The sequence below is a fragment of the Hydra viridissima genome, unplaced genomic scaffold (assembly GCF_058129835.1).
Source record: "Hydra viridissima isolate aposymbiotic clone 2 unplaced genomic scaffold, HvirCarnegie_v1 scaffold_22, whole genome shotgun sequence".
NCBI lineage: Eukaryota > Metazoa > Cnidaria > Hydrozoa > Anthoathecata > Hydridae > Hydra > Hydra viridissima.
This window is the reverse complement of record NW_028324321.1, coordinates 51,031-78,760: the sequence shown is the minus strand read 5'-3', so window position 1 is coordinate 78,760 and position 27,730 is coordinate 51,031. Positions and strand designations below refer to the sequence as shown.

Genomic DNA, 27,730 nt, shown 5'->3' with positions numbered 1-27,730 from the left:
CTCATTTATAGTTTACTCATTTTAATGTAAACTACTACCGTTTAAAATCAAATATTACTATCAAATGCAATGACTTCCACGATGGCGGAAGCTTTTTTATAAAGGCATATTTTATGTTTTAAAAAAAAAGATATTTGAATGAAAGTTTAAAAAAATATATGATAGAAAAAGATCATAGAAAAATAAAAAAGGAATAAATAGAAAAAACAATAGATAAAGGAGAAGTATAGAAAACAAAAAAAAGAGAGGAAGAAAAATAAAGGAAAATATAGGAAATAATAATAATAATAAAAAGAAATCGAATTACAATAACAAAGTTCTTACACAAACAAATAAACTTCGAACTAACGAAGAAAGATGTCGGTGTGTCAGTTTCATTTACTTTTTTATGCTGTTGTTTTTTTGTTTGTTGGCAAAATGTTTCTTGTTTGTATTTTATTTCTATTTATTTATTTTTTCCAATTTATTGTGCTATATTCATTTTAATAATACTATTACCTTGTGTTTTTTGCTTGCTAAATGTTGATTATTATAATTATATATATTTAATTTGATTAACTTGCATTAACCTGCGTATTTTAATTTTTGTTTTGTTTTTTGGAATATGTCTAATTTGTATGTAATAAATCATTTAATGTTTTTTAACTAATCATTATATTAATATAAAATTTAGCATTATTAGGTATAATTTAGCATTATTAGCAATCTGAGCGTTTGTCTGGCCTTTGCATGATGAGCGTGCATTGTGAAAAAATACGCTCCAGAAAATCTGAATTTATGGAACAAATTGTAAATAAGTTTGGAAGTGAACGCAGACGACTACAATTTCTATTTACTGAATAACAATGATTTAATTCTTGTGTTTTTATTTTTATATTTTCTTTAATTTTTTGTTGTCACTGGTCTTATAAAATGACTTGACAAATTGATACATTTATGTAGTTTTTGAAATATCACTGTTAAATTTTGTTTTGCCCCCCCCCCCCCTTGTAAAAAATCCTGCCGGCGCCCATGTTAGCATTCATAAGTAACATATTCCAGGTAGCTGTTTCCCAATTCTTTTTACCTTGAACTTGACATTGTAACTATGGATTTTAATTAAACTTCTCTATTACGGAGATGTTTAATAACTACGTGATTTTCCATATATTCATAATTATTATTTTTCGTGTGAACTCTATATTTCGCGTGAACTCTATTTTCGTGTGAACTCTATGTTTCGCCATTCAGCTTATCATTTACACTCTCATTTTTTTGATTGTCTTAAAATACGGGGGCAGGTAGGGAGAGAATGAAAGCATTAATTAAATAATAATACTCATAGAAGTTGGAGCGCGACACGAAAAAGCATAGTTGCTTATACAGAAGCAAATAAAATCCTGGAATTGGTAGTTAGCTTTTTCTATACATAAGTAAAAACTTCTGTAAGAGGAAATTAGCTTCCCGTAAAAATAAAAATTTAATAAACCTGGAAATCTGTATGTGCGGAAGCCGCTGTAATCAATTCTGATGGAATATTAATAAAAATTTAGCATAGCTAAATGTATAAAAGTATTCATTTAAACTATTACGGCTACAAACAAAACAAAACTTAGTTTTTTTTTATTGTGAAAAGTAAAACTTAAATATAAAAAACTCATCATAAAAATGCTACGTTTTTGGGTTTGTTCATTTGAACGCGCAATTTATCTAAATCTATTTAAGAACTCATGAGAGAGAGAGAGAGAGGAGAGAGTTAAAGTTGTTATGTTCAACTGAACGCCTTGTTTTCACATTTGATATTACATTTTTATCCACAGCAAAATTTCAAGCTTGACATTCTGCTTTACTTTCTAAATTTTTCTTGATAAAAATTAAATAATAGCTTTATTGTTTTTTCTTTATTAGAATAGATTTTTTTTATAATGCAGCTGCTACTACATTATAATTCAAATCTATTCAAAATGTATTCAACTAAAAAACTGAAATACTATCCCTTATGAAATAGTTTCTGAAATTAAGATTTCCATGTTTCACTAAATTGTCTAAAACTCTTTCTTTCTCTAGAATATTTTTTACCGAGGTATAATTATATTTAGTAACATTTATGTATTGAATACTAAGTGCAACAGTTGCGCCTTAAGTATTGCAAATTTCTGAAACAGGTTTGATAACATCTTCATGATTAAGTTTAAAATTATTTTTTCGCATTAAAGAATATTTTAGTGTAATTCCCGTCACTTGTTTTTGAAAATTATAAATTGTCCTTTCTTATTGGAAATTATAGATTTTTTAACTTGATTTATAAGAAAAGTTTTCGTTTGAAATTTGTCGTGATTTTGTTTCGTTATAGACTTTCTACATTTGGAGTCTAAAAACACTTTCTGTACGTATTTGTACCAATTTAAATTAAATAATATTTACAAACGGATATTATTTATAAAAAAGACGCCATTTATAACTTGACATTCTCTATATAGTTCACCGAAGTCACACTATTTTTTGTATATAATAATAAATTAACGAAATTGCCTTTTCTTTGTCATCTGTAATTGCATTACTGAAATTCAGTATCATCTGTAATTGCATCATTGTACATCAGTACGCAGATTACTACTAAAAAAATAAACTATACTCTTCTAAAAAAATACAGATTATTAATGAAAATTAGAACATAAATATCTTATCGGAACAAATGATTACAAAAGTGTTTCAATAAAACTTCAAAAGGTAATTTCATTCTTAGTTCATTCGAAGTTTTTTTTTTTGAAATCTCATTATGATTAAGTTTCTTCCTTTACAATAACAACGAAATTTTTTTTTATTATTTTTTTAAGTAGCTAGCTACTTTAGAGTGGAATTTTATAAAATGTTTCGCAGTTTGAAAATTTTTAGAACACCATTAAAAAGTAGAACAGTTAAATAAATCCCATCATCATTATAAATATAATTAATAGTAAAAAATTTTCAAAAATTTAAATTGTGAGCATATTACTAATACCATTATATTAGCTATACCATTATGTTACTTATTGCTATACTGTTTAAATAAAAACCAATGCAAGTTTTATTTTAATCACTATCCATTAATAATCCCATTCTGAACAACTTTTTAAAATGAAATTAAGCACATTTTTTAAATATAACTAGTAAGTCTGAATACATATATGGATCCACCATTTATCTAATGAGATTAGCCTTAGCTCTGATTCAGTTTTCCATATAAAACCTAGCATATAAAAATGTCTTTGTTTTCGATGAGTTTTTCATGTAGTTTTGTTTCGTTTGTTAATATGCGTGATTCTTTAAATTTAGATTGATTTTATCATTTCTTATTTAAAGTCAGCTAAGAAATTATTTCGATTATCGCTGTAGGATATTACAAACTCATTTCGTGTAGCCCTTATCTGCAACTTGAAACACTCAAAATATATATGCAATTTAAGGACGAGTCGCTTTAAAATTTTATTTATATTGTGTGACGTTAATCTCCAATTTCAATTGCTCAAAAGTGTATATGCCTTTGAAGACAACACCGTGTAAAAATTTACAAAATTCGTGTAGACCTTATATTTTTAAGTACTCGAAAGTATATATGCAGTTTAAGGCGACAAGCTGTAAAATATTGTTAGTTTCGTGTAGATCTAATCTCCAATTTTAAACATTTTTTTTATTGTATTATATTCGGATTGTATATCTTTATTTCATTAGTAATTATAATATATAGCATTTGGTATATTTACTTACATCTAATTTAATCCATAAAATATGCTTGTTTATATATATAGTATATTTATTATATATTTCTATATTAAATTTTTCATTGAGTTTTCCTTATATTTATTTATCATTTATTATATTTGTATTTATTATACTTTATTTATTATACATTATTTAGGGTGGCCATCTGCGAGTATTGTGAGGTAGAACTTTTTATAATTTACTTATGGGTATATTTCAGGGAATGGGGATGGGGTTTTGGTATTTCGCATAGGTTAGGAGGTTCGGGTTAAAAATGTGTGGGGATATGGGGAAGCCTCTTGGTTCTGTGTAGCACTCTGACTTATTCTTGTTAACACGCGTACTTTTCTTTACGTGCAAACTTTTGTTTTAACTCTAATAATAACAGTCCTTTTTCTTTAATATACCGTAATCGTTATTGAAATCTCTACACTTGAAAATTATATAAATACTTATTCTTCTAAACTCCTTTTATAAAATCAAACCTCCGGTCTACTTATATTCCGAAGAACCTAAAACTTTGTACCAACTCTTCTCTTCGTAATTCTTGAAGTTGAGTCTTGTATCCCCTCCTTAGGTATCTCTTAACTAACTCCTGACTGACCACTGACTGACTCTCATTTACCGACTAAACCCAACTAAATCTCCCTTTTTATATTGGTTCCAATGCTTCGGGCGTTGGCGTCTTTTCATTTTTTATTCGTTATTGTGTAAATTATTAATTAATGGCTTTAGATGGTTTTATTTTTATTAACGACATCTTGTTTTACTTAGAATAAGCTTCCTCACAGTATTTAGCCAGGACAGTCTCGTATTTTTACAAAATGTCCCGCGTCCTTTATTTGACCACATTTGTCCCGTATTTTTAAATTAATTAGTACAAATTTCACTTTTGAATTTTTAATGAAAATTTTAACGTTTTTTTTAAAATCAATTTGCAAATAATGATGTCGTCAAACATTTCTATTTGAAAAAATAAATTTGTCATTTTATTAAATCAAAATATTGTTTTATAAATTAAACTTCTTTTGTCTTACTAAAATAATGTTTTCATCAAATAAATTAGTCAAGGAACAGTTTTGGTGTTGTATCAAAGTAGCAAATGTAAAAATCGACTTGATATTAGACAATTGATTCATTGACAACAATTAATTACAAATCTAAATTAAAATGCTTACATTTTCATAATCCAATTAAGGAAAATGTTTCCTTCCTTAATAATGTTATTTCAAAAGAAAAATATATAAAGTAAAAGTAAATTTATTTTTAAAACCTAATTTATTTGAAAAAATATCTCACAGTTATTATTGAGTTTCTCAGCCATTAAATTAAATTTTAAATTAGACAAAAAAATTTTTTTTTGCAGCACAATAACGTTGTACTTGAGATTGCATTCTCAATTTTTTTTACTTAAACGCACTTTTGTCATTCATTAAGAAATAAATTATATCTTAAAATGTTAAGGAACTTTTTAAAAATAACTACAAAATTTAAAATTTTTTGAAAAACAAATTAAAAACTACTTTTTGCTTCAATATATTTACAATTAAGTTTTTTTAGCTAATGTCCCGTATTTTTAGCAAAAATCCCGTATTTTTTGCCAATTTTCCCGTTTTTTTTGAAAAAAATCGAAGGCCACCCTAACTTTATATATTGTTTATTGTATTTTATTTATACTTTATCTTTTATTTCTTTAGAATAATTACTTGAAAATATATAAGTTGTTCAATTGATTTCGTGTAGACCTAATCTGCAATACTAGATACTCGAAAGTATATATGCAGTTTAAGGCGACACGCTGTAAAATGTATAAAATTCGTGTAGACCTTATCTCCATTTTTAAGTACTCGAAAGTATATATGCAGTTTAAGGCGACAAGCTGTAAATAATTTGTTAGTTCCGTGTAGACCTAATCTTCAATTTTAAACTTTTTTTTTTTTAAATTGTTTTATGTTCGTAATATACATTTATTTTTTTATTTGTGTCTATAATATATAGCATATAGTATAATTATTTGCATCTAATTTAATTCACAAAATAATTTGTTTTTATATGGCATATTTATTATATATTTCTATATTATATTATTTTTCTTTGAGTTTTCATCATATTTTTTTATCATTTACTATATTTATCATTTGTTATATGTATTCATTATACTTTATTTATTATACTTTATTTATTGTTTATTGTATTTTATTTATACTTTAAATTTTATTTCTTTCGAATAATTACTTGAAAATATATAAGTTGTTCAATTGATTTCGTGTAGACCTAATCTGCAATATTAGATACTCGAAAGTATATATGCAGTTTAAGGCGACACGCTATAAAATATTGTTAGTTCCGTGTAGACCTTATCTCCATTTTTAAGTACTCGAAAGTATATATGCAGTTTAAGGCGACACGCTGTAAATTTTTTGTTAGTTCCGTGTAGACCTAATCTTCAATTTTAAACTTTTTTTTTTTAAATTGTTTTATGTTCGTAATATACATTTTTATTTGATTTGTGTCTATAATATATAGCATTTAGTATAATTATTTGCATCTAATTTAATTCACAAAATAATTTGTTTTTATGTGGCATATTTATTATATATTTCTATATTATATTATTTTTCTTTGAGTTTTCATCATATTTTTTTATCATTTACTATATTTATCATTTGTTATATGTATTCATTATACTTTATTTATTATACTTTATTTATTGTTTATTGTATTTTATTTATACTTTTTCTTTTATTTCTTTCAAATAATTACTTGAAAATATATAAGTTGTTCAAATGATTTCGTGTAGACCTAATCTGCAATATTAGATACTCGAAAGTATATATGCAGTTTAAGGCGACACGCTGTAAAATATTGTTAGTTCCGTGTAGACCTAATCTCCAATTTTAAACATTTTTTTTTTAATTGTTTTATATTCGTAATATATATATTTATTTGATTTGTATTGACGATATACATCATGTATTCATTATGATTTGCATACATATATCGTATTTTATAAATTTATTCTTCTTACCATTTTGCATATTGTGCATTTATTTTTACATAGTATATTTAATATATTTATTCTATATTTATTATTTATTCCTATTGTAATTTATCTATTGTTCATCATGTTTTATTTATATATATTACTTTTCATTCATCAAAAATTTCGACTATCTAATCGAATGAATATTAGTAACCTAATCTCAAATTTGAAGTATTCAAAATTATATGCAGTTTAAGGCGACATCATTGCAAAATAATATCGATATCGCAGCTTTATATTCTTATTGAAGTACAATAGAACAAATATGTAGCATTGGATGAAGTTATTGCATTATTTTGTTCAGAAATAACAGGTTAGTGTTAAGTTAAACACAGTTTTTAAGTATACAAGGAAGTGTCCATTGCAAGCATCATTTCTTGTTAAGCGCGGTAAAAATGTAAAGAAACTATGATGATGTGGATAGATTTATATAGAAACCTTGATAATTATTGAATTGGTATAACTAAAATTGTTTACATTGATATAACATAATATTGTTTAAAAAAACTAATTTAAAAAAGATTTTCATTACTTAAAAATCTACGCATTACTTTTAAATTATGAAATGACGTAACTTTGATTCCGTGCCAAATTGAATTTTTTTTGGCGTAAGAAAATGTATATCTTGTTTATTTCGATACACACTCGTTTTCAAGACAAAACAAAATATTTTTTAAATAATTATTCTAAAAGTCTTTATTAAACAGTTTTTATTTTTTTGATATAGACTTAAATAACATAAATAATTGTTATAAATATTCGTGTAGGCCTAATCTTCACTTTTAAGGATTTGTACGATATACATGCTTAATAATAAAACGCTGGTTTTTAGCGAAATTTTAAATAAAAAACAAAAATATTAAATGGAAACTCTATAAATGATCAAAGAAAACCACGCAGATTGTGAAAAAAGTATCAGCTAAAAAAAATTAGTCAGAAAAATTATGCTTGAATTAAGGTCTACACGAAATATGTCGCCCTTAGTTATATGTAGACCTAATATAGCAAACTTTCACATTTCGTGTAGACGTAAACTGCTCTTATATATATATATATATATATATATATATATATATATATATATATATATATATATATATATATATATATATATATATATATATATATAGATAGATAGATAGATAGATAGATAGATAGATAGATAGATAGATAGATATATAATAGGGCCCTGCCAATCGGGATTTCTTTTGTACCGAATTGAAGCAGGTCTTGATTTGTAGCAATCTGAGGAAAACCAAATTAAATATTTTTCTCGCAAAAAGAAAAAAATTCTATTGCCAGAAATAACTATTAAGCGTTTGTTTTAAAAACAGTATTACAACTATTTTTGGTTACTTAACGCCCCTCTTAAAAAAACATTTTAATAGCATTTTAGCGTTGAAAATATAAAAAAACAATCGCAAATAAAAATGATTCGAATCGAAGCGACACTCGATTCGTAGAGCCCTAATATATATATATATATATATATATATATATATATATATACACACATAAATTTGTTAGGGCATTGGACTCGTTATCCATAGGTATATATATATATCGCGTGCTCGGAATACCAGTTTCGTATACGACAATGTGTTTAAATTAACAAAATTGCATTCGAGGTTTTAAGTACAAAATCAAATTATATAAACTTGATTACAAATTGAAATTGAACAAAATGACTAATATCAATATAAGTTTTTGTTTAAATCGTTAAAAAAGAGTAATAATAATACCCTCGTAACAAAGAGCAATACGACAAATGTATTTCGAAACCAGAATTATTTGTCACAATACATTGTCATAGATTCAATTTTTTTGATAGTTGGCAATTTAAGGTTAAGTTTACTTACGCTGTGACTAACAATCACCTAAAATTTTTGTAGGTTGTTATTTCGCTCCTCGCATTTTTTTTTTTTTTAATTAAGAAAGGAACAGGAAGTTGTTATAAATATTTAGTTACAGGAAGTTACATAAAAAGTTACAGGAAGTTGTTATAAATATTTATGGAATCGAGCATTCTTTAAAGAAAAATGTCGATGACATAATTTTCTTGTCATGGATATGTAAAGTTGGGTTTTGTATTTCTATATTTTAAGACGTTTTCTTAAACTTACCCACTAAAAAATATTGCAGGGGAGTCAAATTGGAAATCATTATAATAAAGGCATTGGCAACTTATTTATTTTGTATAAACTTATAATTTATCATGTATTGTATTTTTAAGCTGTTTAGACTCTTTAATATGTACCACCTTTGAAGAAAAAAACGGAATCATTAACAAATATTATTTTCTTAAATATTAAACACCTAAAAGGCATATGTAAAGTTATTTACAACGGTGCTTCCACCACGACGACGATCACGACCAAGGTGCAGGTAGGGCTTAAATCCTAACCGCTCCGCGCCATTTTTCCGCCAAACTCTAAAAGCGGCCCTCGATTTGGGCCCAGGGTGGCTTTGACGATAAACGTCAAAATCTTGACGAGTTAAATCTATAAGATATCCAATAAAATTATTGCGTGTTAAAAAGGTAAATGATTTGAAACGCTGTGTGCAACGAAAAATATACTTTTTGTCTCTTTTGAAGGTCCTAAAGAAAACATACGAATTTTACATCTATACAATAAGTGGTCTATATATTATAAAGTAGATTGTTTCGCTAAATTACGCCAAGTTATGGAAAAAAGCATTTAAAAAAAGTCAGCCGAGATCTGAGAGTCCGTATGTATATTTTTTAAAATTCTAAGTTATAATGACTTTCTGCGAGAAAGTCCGACTAATTATTCAAATATTTCCTAAAATTTTATTATTCTTGTGACCATATTTAGTGGACACCCAACCCATTGACTGTGGATCATTTATTGATAATAAACCTGAAAAACACAAAATGTGGACATAGGGCCACTTGCATCTCGACTGACGAATAGAGTCAAGAATTAGAAAAAAAAAAAATTAAATAGAAAACTAGTTTTAAAATATGAAATACCTGTAACAATGTTATTCTCGGCAACTTCTAAATCCAAAAATATTTGAAGTAAATTTTGTAAGTTAAATGAATTACTTTAGGTTAGGTTGGTCGACAATCTAGGTAGGCTCTCTTGTCCCTTTTTCCGATGCTGTCCTTAAGGTCCGAAAATGTGAAAAAACTATTTTTTGTTTTACAAGCGAACCTTCTATACCCAAACCCTCAGTCGATGTGTGCACACTCTGCTGCATGTTCTCCCTAAAAGTCAGTCGATGCATGTGGACATTTTTTTTTAAGCACAATTTCCGATTATCAGACACGAAGGACGCCTAACGTTGGAATAAGGATTTGAAAAGAGTGCGTACCGACAATCTAAGACTTGCAGAGAGAAATAAAAAGGTTGCTCATTATAAAGCTGGAAAGTTGAAGAATATTACGTATCGAAAAAATATTAAACTTTAAATATACTTATTAACAATTTTATTTACCAAGAATTGCTTTTCTTTTTGCTAAAAAAAAAAAAAAAAAAAAAAGTAATAACTCCAGCTTACTGCAATCAAATAATTGAAAATTTAAAAAAATGCTGCAGCATAACTGTAAGTTAAGTCATTTTACTTAAGTAATTCGGTTTACTGAAGTCATTTTACTTAAGTAATTTAAGTACGAAATTCATAACTGCTACTTGGACTGACACAGAATACAGTGATTTGGTATTCTGTGATAGGTGTTACACTCCCTATGCACCGGGACCTGTTAGCAGTTATGAAATCCGTGTCACTATAGACAGTTATTTATCAATAATAACTATATATAGTGACACAGATTTATAATATTACCTATTAATAATAAATACCTATCTGCTTTTCAAGTGATTCTAAAAAAAAGATATGAAATTAATAGGTTTATTGCAAAATAAATAAGATTCTATCGTAAGATATTAAATTTAAAAAATGAAGATATTTAGTAAACAACTCACCTTTTCTTGTTTCTAACTCTTTTAAAGCTAAATATATAATATAAGTTAACAATTAAATATATCATGTATTATATTTGTTAATAGTTAAGTATGAAAGGGTGACTAGACTTTTCATTTTAAAACTCTTACCTATTTCGTCCTCTTCCACTCCTAGATACAAAAAGAAGATTGTAATTACTTAAATCAATAATCACATACAACATATAAAACAATTACTTTTAAAACAGGTACAAATTTAGCAATTTGTACCTGTACTTCATTTGTAAGAATTTTTTATCGAGCCCTTTAATACAACCTTCTCAAATAACATCGTTATGTTGTGGAAAAAACTGCATTTGTTGTCATTTAATCTAGCATTTTTCTTCATTGATTAAATATAATAGGTATCGACAAATTATATACTATTTGCCTATTTATTTACATTATTTGTATCTATCTTTATTAGTATCTGTAACAACCAACATGTGTAATCAGTAAATTACTAGTAAATTATTACTAGGTTACAATTTTAACATGTTACTTCGACTTCTGGACTAGATAATTGTTAAAAGATTCAGAGATAAACAAAAAAGCTAAACTAAATTAAAAGGGTTGTAAAAATAACTAATTCTTACCAAGAATCTCACGCCTTTTAGCTTAGAAAAAAAATTAATCAAAATAGCGAAGTTATTTTGTTAAAAAAAATGTTTTTTTTTTTTTTAGAAATAAAAATCAAATCAAAACAGATTACCTACCTAATTCTATTTGTTTGCTAGCTGAAAATCAAAAAACAAAATTAATAAACAACTAGTACGAATGCTGTATTATAGAATGACATATATAAAAAGCTGATTTTTACCTATTTGCTCTTTGATAAACTCAAAAAAAAATAAGGTAAATGAGTAATATGTTATATATATATATATATATATATATATATATATATATATATATATATATATATATATATATATATATATAATTATTATTATTATTAATAATAACATAAATTAGTAACAACACTAATATGACTTTTTTGTCTACAGTCTGTATCGCCTTCAAGAGGCTCTTCAGGAAGTGTGTGTGTTGTGTATATATATATACATATATATATATATATATATATATATATATATATATATATATATATATATATATATATATATATATATATATATATATATATATGTACATTATATATATATACATTGTGTGTGTGTTTATCTTAGAGAGTGTTTATATTATTTATTTTCATTTTGCAATCACATTTTAATAAATTACCTTTTGAAGGAACTTCTTTTAAAACTAAACAAATTAAATTACATGACTTCAACTGAGATTCAATATCTTAAATGTACTGAGATGCAAAGAATAACATATATTATCAAAAAAGAGACGTTTAAGTCTAAATAAATATGATAAAGAATAAAATAAATTTTATTACTTTTATATGTATATAAATGCACACAAGTTATATAAGAAAATAAATCATTACAAGTATTAGTATAGATATATAGACATATACACACTTACGAGTTAAATTTCTTTGTTTTTTTTTAAGAAAAAGAAGAGGGAAAAGGAAGAATAATTAAAATATTTTGATATCTGCCTCAACCCAAACCCTTAGATGTGTTATCAACTCCCTTTCGAGTTCTCCCTAAATCAGTCGATGTATGTATTGAAGCCCTCAAGTTTCCCTAAATCACTATAGCGTCATAGTGCTCACCTTAGTCTGCAATTATATTTATATCTGTATATATTTGAACATATTTAAATATATATATATATATATACATATATATATATATATATATATATATATATATATATATATATATATATATATATATATATATATATATATTTGTAACATATATGTGTTTACACTTAAATTTATTTTTATTAAATATATAAATTGAATGAAAATCTTACTCAATACTTGAATAATAGATAAATAATAAACTAATAATAAAAAATCTTACTCGTTACATCTTCCAAATCTTTTTCAATCATTTTAATCTCTAGAATGAAAAGTTACTTTGAATCCACGAGGTTTTTACGACGGAACACTTTAGCAACAACGCATGCGCTAAACTTGTGACGCGCTTTCTAGGTCGGCGTTTTTTCAAAAAATCAAAACCACCTTTTGGTGCATCTTCTCTAGGGCTAACCATTTTGCTTCAGTTAATTTTTCATTAATGTTACGCTTTAATAAAAAAAAATCTTATCTTAAAAAAATTGTAAGTATTTTAATTGATTAAAAAAGCAAAATAACTTTTATGATTAATTAAAAGTTAATAATAAAATCTTATAAATTACCATGATAAATCTTCCGTATACAAGCGTAGTAATAAGCTCCTTGTAATTATAATATTATACCTTATTACGCTTTACTTTAATATGTAATGAATACCGCGTATATAATAAAAGGCGTATTCCATTACTGTATATTATTTTATGCTGTATATAGTGTGTATATTTATAAACTCAGCTTTTGTAGAAAGTCAAAGGTAAACTTAAAGAGATCCATAGTTTCTTAAATTACAGCTATTTTTCGTGATGCTGTTTTCGGATAGTATCTTAATAAAAGGTTGAAGTGGGATTAGTAATTGAAACCCATTTCAATGCTTCATCAAATGGATGATATTATCTGTATCTTTGAGATCACCACCAAAAAAGTCTGTTTTTCTGTGAATAAGGGAAAGGGCAACTGTGCTGCTTTCAACAAGTGTATTGCGAACCTCTTTGACAACCTGAATGCCAGACAAGTAGTCAAGTCCATGACCTGATGCAACATAGAGCTTTTTCATCCAGTGACCAGCCAGTATCTTTCCAATTAAAGCAAGGCACACATCTTACGGATTCCTTAAATTAAATATAATATGTCATAAAGTATATGATAAGGTCATTATTACACCATAAAATCTAACCTGTTTCAGATGTGAAGTCTTGGAACAAACAATTTCTCAGTCCTCCACATAACTCTACTCCAGAAAACAGAAAACTCTGAAGCTTGTGGAAGTGATGGATCAAAACTCCACATGCATGAAAAAGGATGTGCTTTCCTCTTTTGCGTGGTATTAATCCACTTGGCAGACCAGTTAACAAAGAAGTTAACAAAGCCTTTAGGATCATCTTAAAGAAAAAAAAAATCAGCTAGTGTGGCATGCAAATAACTTGTTTGTAAATTTAAAACAAGTATGCTACTCAACAAAATTTTTATGTTCAGAATATCATTCAAAATCATAATTTTATCAGCAAAACAATATTAGAGTAAAAAGTATGATAAATAGAGTATATTTATTTAACTTTACTGTCCTTGTAACAGAGTTTATTGAGCTGAACAACAATGTTTGCTTCAACAGTCTCCACCAAAAAGCTTGCCTTTTGAAGTTTTTAAGGCTTTAAGTGATAACTTGCAAGCAGTGGTGATTGTGCCAAAGGGGTGAAGGTAATGATTTCTTTCAAATAGTGTTAAACTTTGTTATTGTTGCATGGTTCACTGCCACTCTGTCACTCATCATATTAGCTATGTTGCTAATAATAGTGCTTCGTACATCAGTATACTGTTTCTGGTAAAAATCACTATACATCTTCGCAAGATTATCCACAGACTTTGTAATATGACTTACATAGTAATAAGTTGTACCTCCAGTAAGTTGATCAACGGCTACAGCCATACATAAAGATTAAGTTGTGCACATCATTTACATGAACCCGGGTCATTCCAGCTCAATTCAATTTATGCTTGGCACCATGCCATCTCAGATTTTGCTGATTTTTGGAATACAAGCTTGAATTAATAAAAGGAAACTTCACTCCAAATTTTAGTGTCTGACTCCTTACGGTTTCAGAGATATTGATACTTGGTTCCAATCTCTTTTTTAACTATTTTTTTCAGCGCCATTTATTTGTTTGACTCATTGCACGACACAATTAGCTTTAACTTATGAAATACTTGTTTAATAGTGGTAAAAATTTCTACCTAACTATTTTTTAGGGTGAGGAACTCAAAAATCATGGGTAAAATACACAAAAATTTAAGCTTCTATATGAAAATTCAATTTCAAAATGGTGTAACACTTTTCGTAAGTTTTTTGATGCCCCGTACAAAAAAATGTTTATCTCCAGATGCTTAAAAGATAAAATTCTGAAATTTTTTCCTAATGTTCTATATGTAACAAACTCCATAATAAAAAAAAACTGCAGGGGTTTTTTTTTTTAAATCAGATTTATTTTTATTCAAAGTTTTATAAAAAAATTAGGAAAAAATTGTTATTTTATAATGAAAAAAAATTATTTGCATTTATTTTTTGCATTTTTTTAAAAGATTTTTAGAATCTTGCTGTCTCAGGTGCAGTTCTAACATATAAACTTGTTTGCATTTCACATCTAAGATCATTATGTTTAATAGCTAAAGGATTTTCTATTTTCAAATCTTCAAACAATAATTATTTTAAAATTGTTTCTTACAGAACTAAAAAATATGAATGATAAAGAAATATGTTCAATTGGAATAACAAATAAAGAAATTTGTAACAAACAAACATATGTAAAATCCCATGATATCAAGAAAGTTTCAAGTCTTAATGATGTTGAAAAAGACTTGATAATTAGTCGTTCTGGCATTCAATATGATGAAAATGCAACGGTTTGCCTACACCATGAATATGTTTATTTAAAACGTTATTCGGCAATCCACATAACTTGCTGTGATCCATTTAATTCACACAAAGGAAAAAGAAGAAAAGGTATTATTACTTAATCATGAAACGTTTTGAAAACTTTATTGTAATTTTATATAAATTATATATATTTTTACAAAATATTTACTGAAGCAGTAGTTATCACTTATGTTTTTAGGAGGATGTAAAGAAATTAATATGCAACTTGCTAGGAAATTGAAAAATATTGGTATTAATGTTATTCCTGGAGAAAAGATATGTCCTTCATGTATGATTAAATTTATGTCATTTAAGGATGATGGACAAATGGAACCAACTTGTAGCCAGGTTTATGAAGATGAAGATAATGATCCTAATATAAACGAGTTGTTAAAAAAAAATCTTAATTCTTCTTTGACGATTATGAACATAAGTCCTCTCAAAATGCATGCAGTAAATAGTCACTCTAGAGTTGCTCTTGGCAAAAAAAAATTGTTACATGTTCAAAAAACAGTAAAGTTAGGCATTGCAAGGACTTTAAATATAGATCCTGAAGAGTTAGGCCAAGAAGATTCCTTCAATAAATTATCTAAGGAAGTCAAAGGTAAAGCAAATGACATGGATATACTTATTAGAAAAATCAAAGAAAAAATGTTAATTTCCAATTGTAATCAGAAAATTCAACTACTAACACTGGTTCCACTTTCTTGGTCACACAAAGATATAGAAAAAGAATTTAATGTTACTAATTACATGGTGCAGATATCACGCAAATTGCTGCAGAAAAATGGTATTTTATCTTTTCCTGAAAAAAAAAAAAGGAAAGAAAACACCTCAAGAATCAGTAGATAAAATTATTGAATTTTATTGTAATGATGAAAATAGCAGACTAATGTCTGGTAAAAAAGATTTTGTTAGTATAGCTCGAAGATCTCACATGCAAAAACGTTTGATTCTCTCAAATCTAAAAGAGCTATATGCAAAGTTTAAAACCTGTTATCCAGATATAAAGACTTGTTTTTCTAACTTTTGCTCACATCGTCCAAAATGGTGCATTACAGTAGGAGCATCTGGTACGCATACAGTATGTGTGTGCACCTACCATCAAAATGTTAAGTTAATGATTAGTGCAGTTGAATTATCAAAGGATTATCACGAACTTATTGATATGCTTGTTTGTAGTAGGGCTAACAAGAATTGCATGATACATCGTTGCCCTATGTGCCCAGAAGATTCTGCATTAGTACATTATCTTGAAAATGAGTTATACTCTCAAGACGATATTGATGAAGATGATGATTATTGTATAGATTATAAACAATGGAAAACAACAGACCGATCTGAGCTATTAAGTCTAACAGAAACGACAAGTAGCTTTATTAATATTTTGAAAAATAAGTTACAAAAACTTACTGTTCATTCTTACATTGCAAAAAGTCAAGCTGCTTCTTTAAGAAAGTTAAAAAATGAGTTAAGTAGTACTGAGGTTGTTGTCCTTTTAGATTACTCAGAAAATTATGAGTTTGTTGTACAAGACGAAATACAAAGTTTTCACTGGAACAAAATTCAAGCAACATTGCATCCAACAGTAATTTATTATAAAGAAAATAATGTCCTCAAATGTGATTCATTATGTTTCATCTCAGATGATTTACTGCATGATGTAGATATGGTTTATCATGTGATGAAGCTAGCAATTGAACATATTAAAAGCAATATTTCTCATCAAATAGAAACTGTCCATTACTTTTCAGATGGGTGTGTTGGCCAGTACAAAAACTGCAAACACTTCATAAATATATGCCACCATGAACAAGATTTTGGTATGAAATGTACATGGTCTTTCTTTGCAACAAGTCACGGTAAATCACCCTGTGATGGTATTGGTGGGACTGTAAAAAGACTAACTTCAATTGCTAGCCTTCATCGAACAACAACAAATCATATTCTTACAGCATCTGCAATTTTTAATTTTTGCCAAAACGAAATCAAAGGAATTAATTTTTATTACATATCTAAGGAGTCAAACACAATAATTCGAAGTGAAATGGAGCAAAGATATGCAACTGCAAAAACATTACCAGGCACTCGCACCTATCACAATTTTGTTTCAATAAGTAACACAAAAATTGGAACTAAAATTGTTTCTGAACAATTGGAGTATTCATTTGTTTTTAATTTTCAAACTGATGAAATTATTAAAGAATTCTTGTCTAATATAAGCATTGGCGCATTTGTATGTTTGATATATGATAACAATCCATGGATCGGACTAGTTGAGGAAACTGATGTTGAAAATAAAGACTTTCTAGTTAGATTCATGCATCCATGTTACCCTTCAAGGTCATATTATTGGCCTTCTAGAGATGATGTGTGCTGGGTTCCATCAACAAACTTATTGTTAATGATTAATATTCCAACAACTGTTACAGGAAGACAATACAAAATCAGTGAAATAGATCACCAGAGCATTGAAGATAGCTGGGCAAACTTTAAACCAGAGAACTAATTTGTTATCTTTCAAAGATTTTTTATTTTTATTAAATGTGGAAGATTGTCAATTCTTATTGCCTATTAGTTTTAGTTTTTCTCATTGCAATTTAATTATTTTCATGGTTTTAGTGTAATTTTGAAATTTTTTGGGTTTATTATTATAAGACTTTGAATGCGAATAAATCTGATTTAAAAAAAAAAACCCTTGCAGTTTTTTTTTATTATGGAGTTTGTTACATATAGAACATTAGGAAAAAATTTCAGAATTTTATCTTTTAGGCATCTCGAGATAAACATTTTTTTGTACGGGGCATCAAAAAACTTACGAAAAGTGTTACACCATTTTGAAATTAAATTTTCATATAGAAGCTTAAATTTTTGTGTATTTTACCCATGATTTTTGAGTTCCTCACCCTAAAAAATAGTTAGATAGAAATTTTTACCACTATTAAACAAGTATTTTATAAGTTAAAGCTAATTGTGTCATGCAATAAGCCTAAAAAATAAATGGCGCTGAAAAAAATAGTCAAAAAAGAGACTGGGACCAAGTATCAGTATCTCTGAAACCGTAAGGAGTCAGACACTAAAATTTGGAGTGAAGTTTCCTTTTATTAATAAAAGCTTGTATTCAAAAAATCAGCAAAATCTAAGATGGTATGGTGCCGAATTATTTTTTTTTTTAGTTGATTTGACATGGAATGACCCACCCCCTCCTGAGTTGTAGAATCAAAACCAAGCGTCAAAATTTTTGTTGAGAATGCTATCTTAGCAGTCTGGGTTTCTGAAATAACTCCTAGCTCATGCATCATCTGCTCTATAGCTGTGCGAGTAGAATCTCACTAAATCTATATCCAGGGTGTTCTCCAACTTTATGAAGAGGCTGTGCCACACATTGAGAGGAAACTTGACATGCCAGCATGTCATAAATTACTGCCCTAATATTGGATGAGAAGACTTTCTTATAACTTGTGTTTTTTACTTTTTGTTGCATTTGTTTTCTCCTGTAACATAAGCATGGCATTCTGAAGGGTATAAATTTCCGAATTCTTCTCAGCAAGTTGTTGGCGCAAGATGGTTTTCTCAACAGACAGCTTTGTTTGGGTGAAATCTAGCTGTTTTTTTTAATTAATTTGCTAAAATTTGAAATTTTAAAGTGCTGTGACTTGGTAGATGTTTACCAAGTCACAGCACTTTAAAAACACGGAAAGAACACAATATAAACATATGTACAAACTATAAGCACAATAAATGTGTTTAAATATGTATATAAGGTTAAATATATACTAAAATAAATAAATACCTTTATACATATTTAAACACATTTTTAAAACAATTATGTAACACATATTAACACATACACAAACAGTAAAAAAACACTTTACATTATTATAAAAACACATTGATAAAACAACTATAAAGCACTTATTACCACACACACATACATATCAAAAAAGCATATATGCAAACAATAAACGTGTGCAAACAAAAATTCTAAAAATGACGCAAGAAAATTTAAAAATATACAAAATATATATTTACAAACAATTCTCTTTACCTTTTTTTTCTCATTAGAACTGTAATCTTCATAACAACATTTAACCTTTACATACAATAACATGTGACATGCGTTGTCAGTGTTGGCACAAAATTTTAATTTTTTTTTTTCTAAATTTTCTAAAAAAGAACAAAAATAGTTAATAGCATCACAGAAATTTCAAAGTAAAGATAACAATTATATGGAAACAGCATTAGTATAACTTTAAATAACATCCATACCCCTATTTTCCTTCTGATAACTAAAATAATAAAAATAAAACTACTAAAAAAAAAACTAAAACAAACAAAATATAAACGATTTTAAAAATTAAAATCCTTTCTACTTTAAATTCTTTCTACTTTATCAAATAAAAACTTAAATCCTTTCTACTTTATCTAATAAAAATGTATATATAACTATTTCTTATACTTACTTAAATTATAATATGATCTTATGATCTTAACGATGGTTATTTATCTTAATATGATTCTTTATGTAATATATCTAAACTAATAATTAAATTCCAAAAGGTAAAAAGTTTTAACTCGCTTAAAAGATCTTACATCTAGTCGGCGTGACGTCACGCCGAACTGCGAAATAAATTAACCATCTTGAATGGAGGGAAAACAAACACAAATATCAAATAGCGTTTTAACTGTTTTTTTATGACAAAAAGATGGCAAGGAGTTGTTGTGTTGTAGGTTACACAGCTAATTGTAAAAAAAACAAAGAACTTAAATTTTATCGCATTCCTAAGAATGGAACGGTTAGAAGAAAATGGTTAAATGCGATAAATCGTGCTGCAGATAGCACTTCGTTGAGCAAACTTTGGTCTCCTAAATCTCCGAATGTTTATGTTTGTTCAGCACACTTTATTACTGGAAAACAGCATTTCTTAAACTTTATGTTGTATATACTAAATAAATTTCATTAAATACTACTTTTTTAAAAATTTTAGGTAAAAGAGAACTCTTTGAGAAACATCCCGACTCAGTTCCTTCAGTTTTTAACACTGCGACAATAAGTTAATACTGAAGGGTGTTTGCAACAATCTGATGTCATTGCTCCTGTATGTTACAAAAATGTTTTAGAACAATCTTACAGTTATAGTCATGGTATAAATTAATTTTTATTTAATTTTTTTTTTCTTTTTACATTTTGGATTGTTGTATAGTTTTTTGAAGTATATTTTTCCAGACATTGGTAAATCTCTACATAACAAAATTAATTTAGAAGAATGTTCCAGCATTATAAGTAAACAAGGTATTAGTTACTTTTAACTTAAAATTAATTTATCGTTTTTGATTTTTAATTTTGTTTACTTTTTGCTATTATCTTTTATTTGCAAAAATTGTAAAAATTGTAAAAAATAGTAATTTGTTTTTAATTTATATTTGAAAAAAAGAGGAAACACGCGGCTCTGCCAACAGAATATGAAAGAAAAAAGAGATCTGTGGAGCGCAATGCGCCATTAAGAACCGAATGTCATTAACAACAATAAGAAGTATCACTCTACTTTTATGAGTGCTTTCATCAAACTGAATTCTCAATTTATTGACAGTCTGGTAGGATGCTGAAATCTTCTTTAAATCATCACTTGCTTCTCTAACCAATTTTTGTTGTTGGCAGTTGGCTGTGCAGAGTTCATTTGACTATGTCGCTAATGCTGCTACTTTTAACTTTTTGTTTATATAATATAGCAGAACGATAATGACTTCTTAAAGTTAATGACTTCTTAGGTTTAAAAGCTAACAAAGCATGATTAGATGATCAATCCAAATGAAAACTGCTGCTCGACGTGGTAGATTATCATTATTGCTAGAAACTTTAAAACATAATCTAAAATTGGTATATCAATATGTTAATAGACAACGGAATGCCTGCAGTTCTATCAAGGCGTTAAAATATTTTACTGGGAATATAACAAACAATATTAAAGAAATGACTGAATTGTTGAGCAAAAAGTTTCATGATGCGTTTGTGATTAAAGATGATAGTCCATTACCTGAACTCGACCCTTATATTGAATCTTCATTAGTCATCCTATAATAAGTTTTGATGATTTAGCCAAAAGTTTGAGCCATTAGAATTTTCAAAAACAGGTGGAGCTGATTTAGTAAAACCTATTGTATTAAAAAGTTGCGCGTGTTGAATTGCTGATTCCTTCACATTAATATTTAAAACATCTTTAACAAGCAGAAGCACCTAACAAAAAAAAGGAGATCTTCCAACATCACATCATTGATTAAGAATGGTAATAAACTTGATTTAGGCAATTATAGGCCAGCATCACTGATAGGAGTGATTAAAGAAGCTTCTGAATCAGATAAAAAGCCATGCTTCATCAACAATTAAAGTTTAATCAGATAAAAAAATATTTTGTTTTGAATGAGTGATTAATTGGCGTAATGACAGATTCAATCTGCAGAAGGATGACAAAGCACCACCTGTGTGTCACACCAAGCACCCTCAGTCTATCAGGATGCTGGCAATCATCGCTTTTAATGGAGAAAAATATCCACCAATCTACATCAAAGAGAAAGAAAAAGTTATCTCTGATGTGTATATTAGCTTACTAAAACGCTATGTGGTACCATGGCTGAAGAAAACATTCCCAGAATACAATTACATCTTTCAACAGGACGACTCTTTTTGTAATAGGTTCAGAAAAACTCAACAATATGTTTAGGACATTGTGTCTTATTTCTAACATCCAGCCCTGACCTGAATCCTCTTTACTACAGGGTGTGGAGCGTAGTTGAGAGTAAGGGTTGCGAAAAGGCCCAACCAAGTGTCAAGTCACTAAAATCAACAGCTACTCGTGTTTGGAACTCAATGTTAAGGGACTATATAATAAGCACCTACCAATCCTTCTGTCCTTGGTTTAAGGCAGTGATAAATAAAAGGAAGCCTACTTGAATGTTAAGGTGGGAAAAGTATTTATCTTAGAGTTTTCGCTTATTAATATTCCATGAATACAATTTTTTAGTGCTTTAAAAGTTCATTTTGAAAAATGTTCTAAATAGTTCGCGAATCACAGCCGCACCCTGTATGTGTATTTTTAAATTATTAAAGGAAATAATCCCCTAATCCCTTGAAATTTTAAAAAAGAAAAACTTTAAGCTTGGATAGCATAAACGGTATTTAATTCCCCAGTTAGAATTGCTGGCTTTAGGAAGTAATGATATATCTATTCTAAAGAAAAAAAGTATTCTTAACCGACTATAAGACTATGATATTCCTGAGGAGTTTCATCGTAAAAAAACCAAAAGCTGTCTTTACATCTGAAAACAAAGAACTAGTCGAAATAATGAGAATAGATATTAGACTTTCAAAGAATTAGATAATTTTAAGAAAGACATTAAAAGTTAGGTGATGAAGAACTTTATAGTGATCAACAATGATGAGGAGTGGATAATAAAGTTAATCAAAAATTTATTCAAATTGCAAAATGTGCTTTTTGTATCATAAAGAACCGAAAAGTTAATTCAAAATCATCGACATAGAGTGAGAGTTGCTCTATTCCTGATACCCTTTTTGTGCATGAGCAACACTTCCCTCTCTTCTATTAATAAATAATCAGTTAATTACCAATTTTTTATGTGTTTAAATGCCCATTATTAATTTAAACGAATTTATTATTTTTAATTTATTTAGTATATCTGTTTCCTCTGACTATGATAAGTTTGTTATCTGTTAATTATGCAATACCTCACCAAAAATTTTTCATGAAATGTTAAATTACTTTTAAAATAATTTATGTCAAATCTTCGTTTCGACCGTAAAAGAAATAGCTTAAACAGTTTTGAATCTTCCGAAGTCTTTTTCCACAGCATGCTCTGTGTTTGGTTTTCTTTAAAAAAACCCCCATGAAGCATAAAACTTCAATGAACTTAAATAGTTATCTTGTCAGTAAAGGTTCATCCTAAAATTAACTAACTCATCCTTGCAGTGTCTCATCAGGCATATTTGAAAAATAAGCTCCAGTACTCTCCAAATTTATTTCGTCATACCAGAAAGAAACACATTATGCATAAATATTTTAATTGAGGGTCACTTCTTCAATTTATATTTGACCTGAGCATATAAAAGCATTTTTGTAGATGATTCTGCTGATGCTTGATGCCATAAATCATACATCAAACTGCTTTAGGTAAAAATTAGTTTTTGTAAAAGAACTTTTACCTTTGGATTGTTTAAAGAAGGAAAAATCACAATTCTATCACTTTAAGTTAATAAAGCAAAGCATGATCATAGCCGAAATTAAACAAAACTTTACAGACGGCTTTCGGCTCTTCTGTGATTAGCACATGAACCTTTTTGGTATTATGGGTTATAAACTGTAATTTTTTGAATCAGCTAAAGAGGGGAATTTGTAACAAAAGGGGATTAATTGTTTTATAATAATTCATTTTTCACTGATTGGCTTCTATGAACTACTTTAAAAAAATCATCACCACTTACTCAATAACATCTGTCACATTACGATTACTTGGTATTCAACCTCAAAGAGCTGTGAAAAAAAGACGAAATCATTTTTGAATTAAATAATTTACCAACTGAAACTCTTATCCCGTTTTTAAAGATACGTTTTTAAAGATACGTTTTTAAAGAAAATACTAGAGGTACACTTAAAGCTTATATTTTATAGATAACCGTTGTTATGCAACTCTCCTTAAAATCTTTTATAAACATATAATAGAAATATATGCAAAATTATCTTCTTGTCAAAACAATCAATAGATCCATTCGGAACTCCTTCTCGTCGGATTTTTCTCGGTTTTTCGGAGTTTCGTTGTTATAGAGAAATCGAGAAACCTCGACGGAACTTCGACGAGGTTTTTAGAAAATATCAATTTTTACTCGTAAAATAATTTAATTCTTATTTTATTTCTACGCTGCTTTTAAAATAGTTCATGTTGTTTTCAAAATGTAAGTGTTCTCTTTGTTCAATATCAAAACAAATTTGCATCGCAAAGCAATTAGTAATGCACAGTGGGACAGGTGGTGGTGGTGGAAAAAACCTCAAAAAAAAGCTTATTCTATTCCAAACCATATAATAGAACATACTCGTACTTTTCCATTGTACTATTTCAGAAACTCTTTTGATTATAATAGTATCTTTGTAATAATAGAAGTTTTTAAATCCACAAATATCAGTTGCGGTATAATAAAATGTAATGCATAATAAAATATCTTTTTTTGTCAAAAAGCAAGAACTTTTTAATTTTTAAGCAAAGATATTGTAAACAGTAACTTTTAAAATGTGATGCGTGTGTGATATTAGTTAATGTATTTTAACTATTTAGTAGTTTACCTTTACAAAAAAAAGTCAAGATCATTATTTACAATATGTCGTGAATCACGTCTTCAAGATGCAATTAACGTGTGTGTTGGTGTTAATGTATGCGTGTGGGTTTTAATGTATGTAGGTGCTAATGTGCGCAGGGGTAGTGATTTTTGAAAATTTCCTGCCGGGGTAGTGATTTTTGAAAATTTCCGCTTTTAACTTTATTATTATAATAAGGTAGTTAAAAGGAAACGCTCAGAATATTTTAAGATTTTTATTTTACCTAGAAGTACTATTTCCAAGACCTAGGCTTAAAAGTACCGTCAGGAACTTTGTGTTAAGTTATTAGACGAAAAATGTGGTGGTACTTCTAAATACCGTAAGGCAGGAAAGGGTTAATGTACGTAGTTGTTAAGCATGTACGCTCTTAATGTATTCAATGTGTTAAAATGACGCGTTTGTAAAACTGTATATAAGGGGAGTTTAGTTTGTAAAATGTATGATTCGCAGTCAGATGGGAAAAAATATTATCAAGTTCATAAAGAAAACAGTGACTCTTTAGTGTCTCAGGGAAAGTCAAAACACTGATATACAAAACACTGATATACAAAAACTGATCTTAAAATAACGAGGTAAGTTTTAAACATATAATACTTTTTTTTTACAATAGTGTTGTATATTGTATGATCAAAATAGTTTTCTCCACCTTAAGTCTAATATTCTTTTATAGAGAAAAATGGTTTCGGAAGCGTGGAAATACTTTGATAAAGTTGTAGTAAATGATAAGAAATACAGAGATTGCAAAAAATGCCATAAAAGAATCGCTTGTCCAGGAAGCACCACAAACGGCCTAATTGGTCACATCAAAAGTTGCGAGAAAATAGATTTAAAACTATCCAGTTCCAGACCAGTTTTGACTAAGATATCGTTAAACTATCTTCTTGCCAAGTTGACAGCTCTTGATGGATACTCGATTAGGTCCATAACTCAATCTGAAACACTAAGAATGCTTTTTGAAAATTATGGGCATAGTTTGCCCAAGTCAGCGTCCACAATTTCAGAAAAAATTAAGATGTTTCATGCTGAAGCCATATGTTTAATGATCGCTGAATTGGCTGCATTGAAAGCAAAAGGAGAAAAATTTGGACTAACAGGTGACGAATGGTGTAGCAATAGAGGTAGAAGATACTACAATTTAAATGATCATCACGACCGAACATATTGTTTAGGAATGGTGAAATTGCCGTCTCCTAGTTCTGCCGAAACATTAAACATTTTAATAATGCAAAAATTAAAAGAACTCGGTATAGATGATGAAGATGTTCCAGATAAAACTACGGATGGCTGTAGCTGGATGGTGAAATTGGGTACCATGTTTAAGTTTCCACATCAAATCTGCCAGAATCATTCAATTCATTTGAGTGTTTGTGATTTGCTATACGCTAAAAAAGGTTGTCGCGAAATTGTGAACAAAGAAACTGAATCGGATATTGAAACAGAAACAGAAACTGATGGAGAGACTGAAGGAGAATTTCTTATTGACTATTCGGAGAATGAGATTGAATATGAAGAAAATATCAAAAAAAGTCTACAGAAACTTCGGATACTAATTAAGTTTTTAAAATATTCATCGTTTCGATATGAAGTTCTTAAAAGAATAATACACAAAGTTTACGGATCTTCGCATGACAAAGGATTATTGCTCGACAACCGCTCTAGATGGTGTTTTTCAGATGATCAAAAGATTTTTGGACTGCTTAGAAGCTGTAAAAAAAACACTCGAAGAAATAAACTGCTTAAACATGTTAGATGATATTGACTTGGATTTTTTAAAATCGCTGTCTGACTAATTGGAAGTGATTGCTGACGCAGCAGTTCGATTGGAAAAACCAAATACAACAATTTTGGAGTGTGACATCATTATGGAAACGTTAATAAGGAAATTGAAGGTTGTAGAAACTGACATCAGTTCTAATTTTGCAGAGGCCTTAATCTCCAGATACGAAAATCGTAAAAACATTATGTTGGTATCATTAAGTCGTTATTTGCACAATCCCGATTTTTTTAAAAATAAAAACCACACATTTTTTTACTCTTCCATAAAAGATATTCAAGTTTATGCTGCAAAATTATTTGATCAGCTATTTGCAACAAAAGAAAATAGTCTCCAAACAAAATCAGATGATTGCGCTAAAAGCAAACAAGAAGAACCATCACAATCGACATCTTTTTTGTCGAAATTCAAGAAGTTTTATATCAAAATCAATCAACAGCTAAAAAGCCAAAAAAAGTCAAGACCTTCACCGATCAGTTAAAAGAATAAGAAGTAACTGGTGTAAAATCAGAAGCAGTTTTGAAATTTGAACTAGCCATCCACAGAATTCAAGCAACTTCTTCGTAAGCAGAAAGAGTTTTCTCCTCGTCTTCCAGATTTGTCACAAAGTTTCTTAATTCACTTTCTGATGAAATGATAAATGTTTTCATCTTTTTAAAATGTTATTTTAAAAGATCTTCAGAATAAATACTTTTTTAATATTCTTTTTTTAGTTTTTACTATTGGTGCCCCAAGAAGTCTTTATTACAGAGCACCGCGGAAGGGCATTTAACTGAAAGTTCACACCTTCTTCCTAAACGATGCTGGTTAGAAAGCCATTTATTAGATAAAACTTGTTCGTTAAAAGATTGCGATAAGAAAAATATATAAGTACTAAGGAATATAAAAATATAATTTTTTTAAAAATTTATTATAAATTATAAATGGAAATATATAAAAATAAAAAAATTAAATATAAGAACAATGTTTAATTATCAACTAGATAGTTTAATTTTTTAATTTATAACAAAGTATTATCGAAGCTCCGATTTTTTCTCGACTCCGACGGAGTTTTTTCTCGATTTTTCTCGACTCCGGTTTTTCTCGATTTCGGATCCTCTGAAAACAATACGGTGTTGTCATATTTTTTATTACTCTTTTGCTCAATAACAGTCAGAATATTAAATTGTGATATCTCTTTTCAGAAAATAATTTAGTCTTCCAAAGTGCAAGTATTGGTA

The 27,730-nt window shown here is 28.0% G+C and overlaps 2 protein-coding genes, 2 long non-coding RNA genes and 2 pseudogenes across 7 annotated transcripts; 3 read left to right on the top strand and 3 right to left on the bottom strand.

Moving 5' to 3' along the window:
• Window positions 1–9,043: 9,043 nt before the first annotated feature.
• On the bottom strand, window positions 9,044–12,852 carry LOC149876279 (uncharacterized). 2 transcript variants are annotated; one of them, XM_090075589.1, is made up of 11 exons: window positions 12,675–12,852; window positions 11,974–11,997; window positions 11,448–11,468; window positions 11,328–11,348; window positions 10,843–10,863; window positions 10,714–10,740; window positions 10,591–10,611; window positions 10,226–10,246; window positions 9,759–9,785; window positions 9,342–9,362; window positions 9,044–9,264 (listed from the first exon to the last, which is right to left on the bottom strand). In XM_090075589.1, exons 1-11 carry the CDS (start codon window positions 12,703–12,705, stop codon window positions 9,080–9,082), a joined length of 420 nt encoding a protein of 139 aa, XP_089931715.1. In that variant the 5' UTR covers window positions 12,706–12,852; the 3' UTR covers window positions 9,044–9,079. The 2 variants fall into 2 exon arrangements, 1 of the variants encoding a protein (XP_089931715.1); XR_016448816.1 differs by lacking the exons at window positions 9,044–9,264; window positions 9,342–9,362; window positions 9,759–9,785; ... (2 more) ...; window positions 11,974–11,997; window positions 12,675–12,852 and adding an exon at window positions 9,853–10,115 and having other exon boundaries at window positions 10,843–11,321.
• A 199-nt stretch (window positions 12,853–13,051) lies between these two features.
• Window positions 13,052–14,841, bottom strand: LOC149876278 (uncharacterized; annotated as a pseudogene).
• Window positions 14,842–15,165: 324 nt separating this feature from the next.
• Window positions 15,166–18,051, top strand: LOC145191476 (uncharacterized). The gene is made up of 2 exons (XM_090075586.1): window positions 15,166–15,443; window positions 15,556–18,051. Exon 2 carries the CDS (start codon window positions 16,096–16,098, stop codon window positions 17,863–17,865), a length of 1,770 nt encoding a protein of 589 aa, XP_089931712.1. The 5' UTR covers window positions 15,166–15,443; window positions 15,556–16,095; the 3' UTR covers window positions 17,866–18,051.
• LOC149876277 (uncharacterized) lies at window positions 16,905–19,938 on the bottom strand. 3 transcript variants are annotated; one of them, XR_016448824.1, is made up of 4 exons: window positions 19,820–19,928; window positions 19,626–19,645; window positions 19,405–19,523; window positions 16,905–18,982 (listed from the first exon to the last, which is right to left on the bottom strand). It is a non-coding gene; the product is annotated as an uncharacterized LOC149876277 (long non-coding RNA). The 3 variants fall into 3 exon arrangements; XR_016448825.1 differs by lacking the exon at window positions 19,626–19,645 and having other exon boundaries at window positions 19,804–19,938; XR_016448823.1 differs by lacking the exons at window positions 19,626–19,645; window positions 19,820–19,928 and having other exon boundaries at window positions 19,405–19,617.
• Window positions 19,934–22,077, top strand: LOC149876276 (uncharacterized). Its single transcript, XR_016448822.1, has 3 exons — window positions 19,934–20,501; window positions 20,584–20,649; window positions 20,792–22,077. It is a non-coding gene; the product is annotated as an uncharacterized LOC149876276 (long non-coding RNA).
• A 3,335-nt stretch (window positions 22,078–25,412) lies between these two features.
• LOC149876275 (uncharacterized) lies at window positions 25,413–26,286 on the top strand (annotated as a pseudogene).
• Window positions 26,287–27,730: the final 1,444 nt, after the last annotated feature.

Excerpts from the sequence above, each read along its gene's own strand:
- LOC145191476 (XM_090075586.1), top strand. The coding sequence starts at position 16,096 with ATGTTACTAATTACATGGTGCAGATATCACGCAAATTGCTGCAGAAAA.
- LOC149876279 (XM_090075589.1), bottom strand. The coding sequence starts at position 12,705 with ATGATTGAAAAAGATTTGGAAGATGTAACGA. Across the intron at positions 11,349-11,447 it reads TAGCAAACAAATAGAATTAG|CTAAAAGGCGTGAGATTCTT; the intron begins GTAGGTAATCTG and ends TTTTTTTCTAAG. Across the intron at positions 10,612-10,713 it reads AGAGTTAGAAACAAGAAAAG|AATCACTTGAAAAGCAGATA; the intron begins GTGAGTTGTTTA and ends TCTTTTTTTTAG.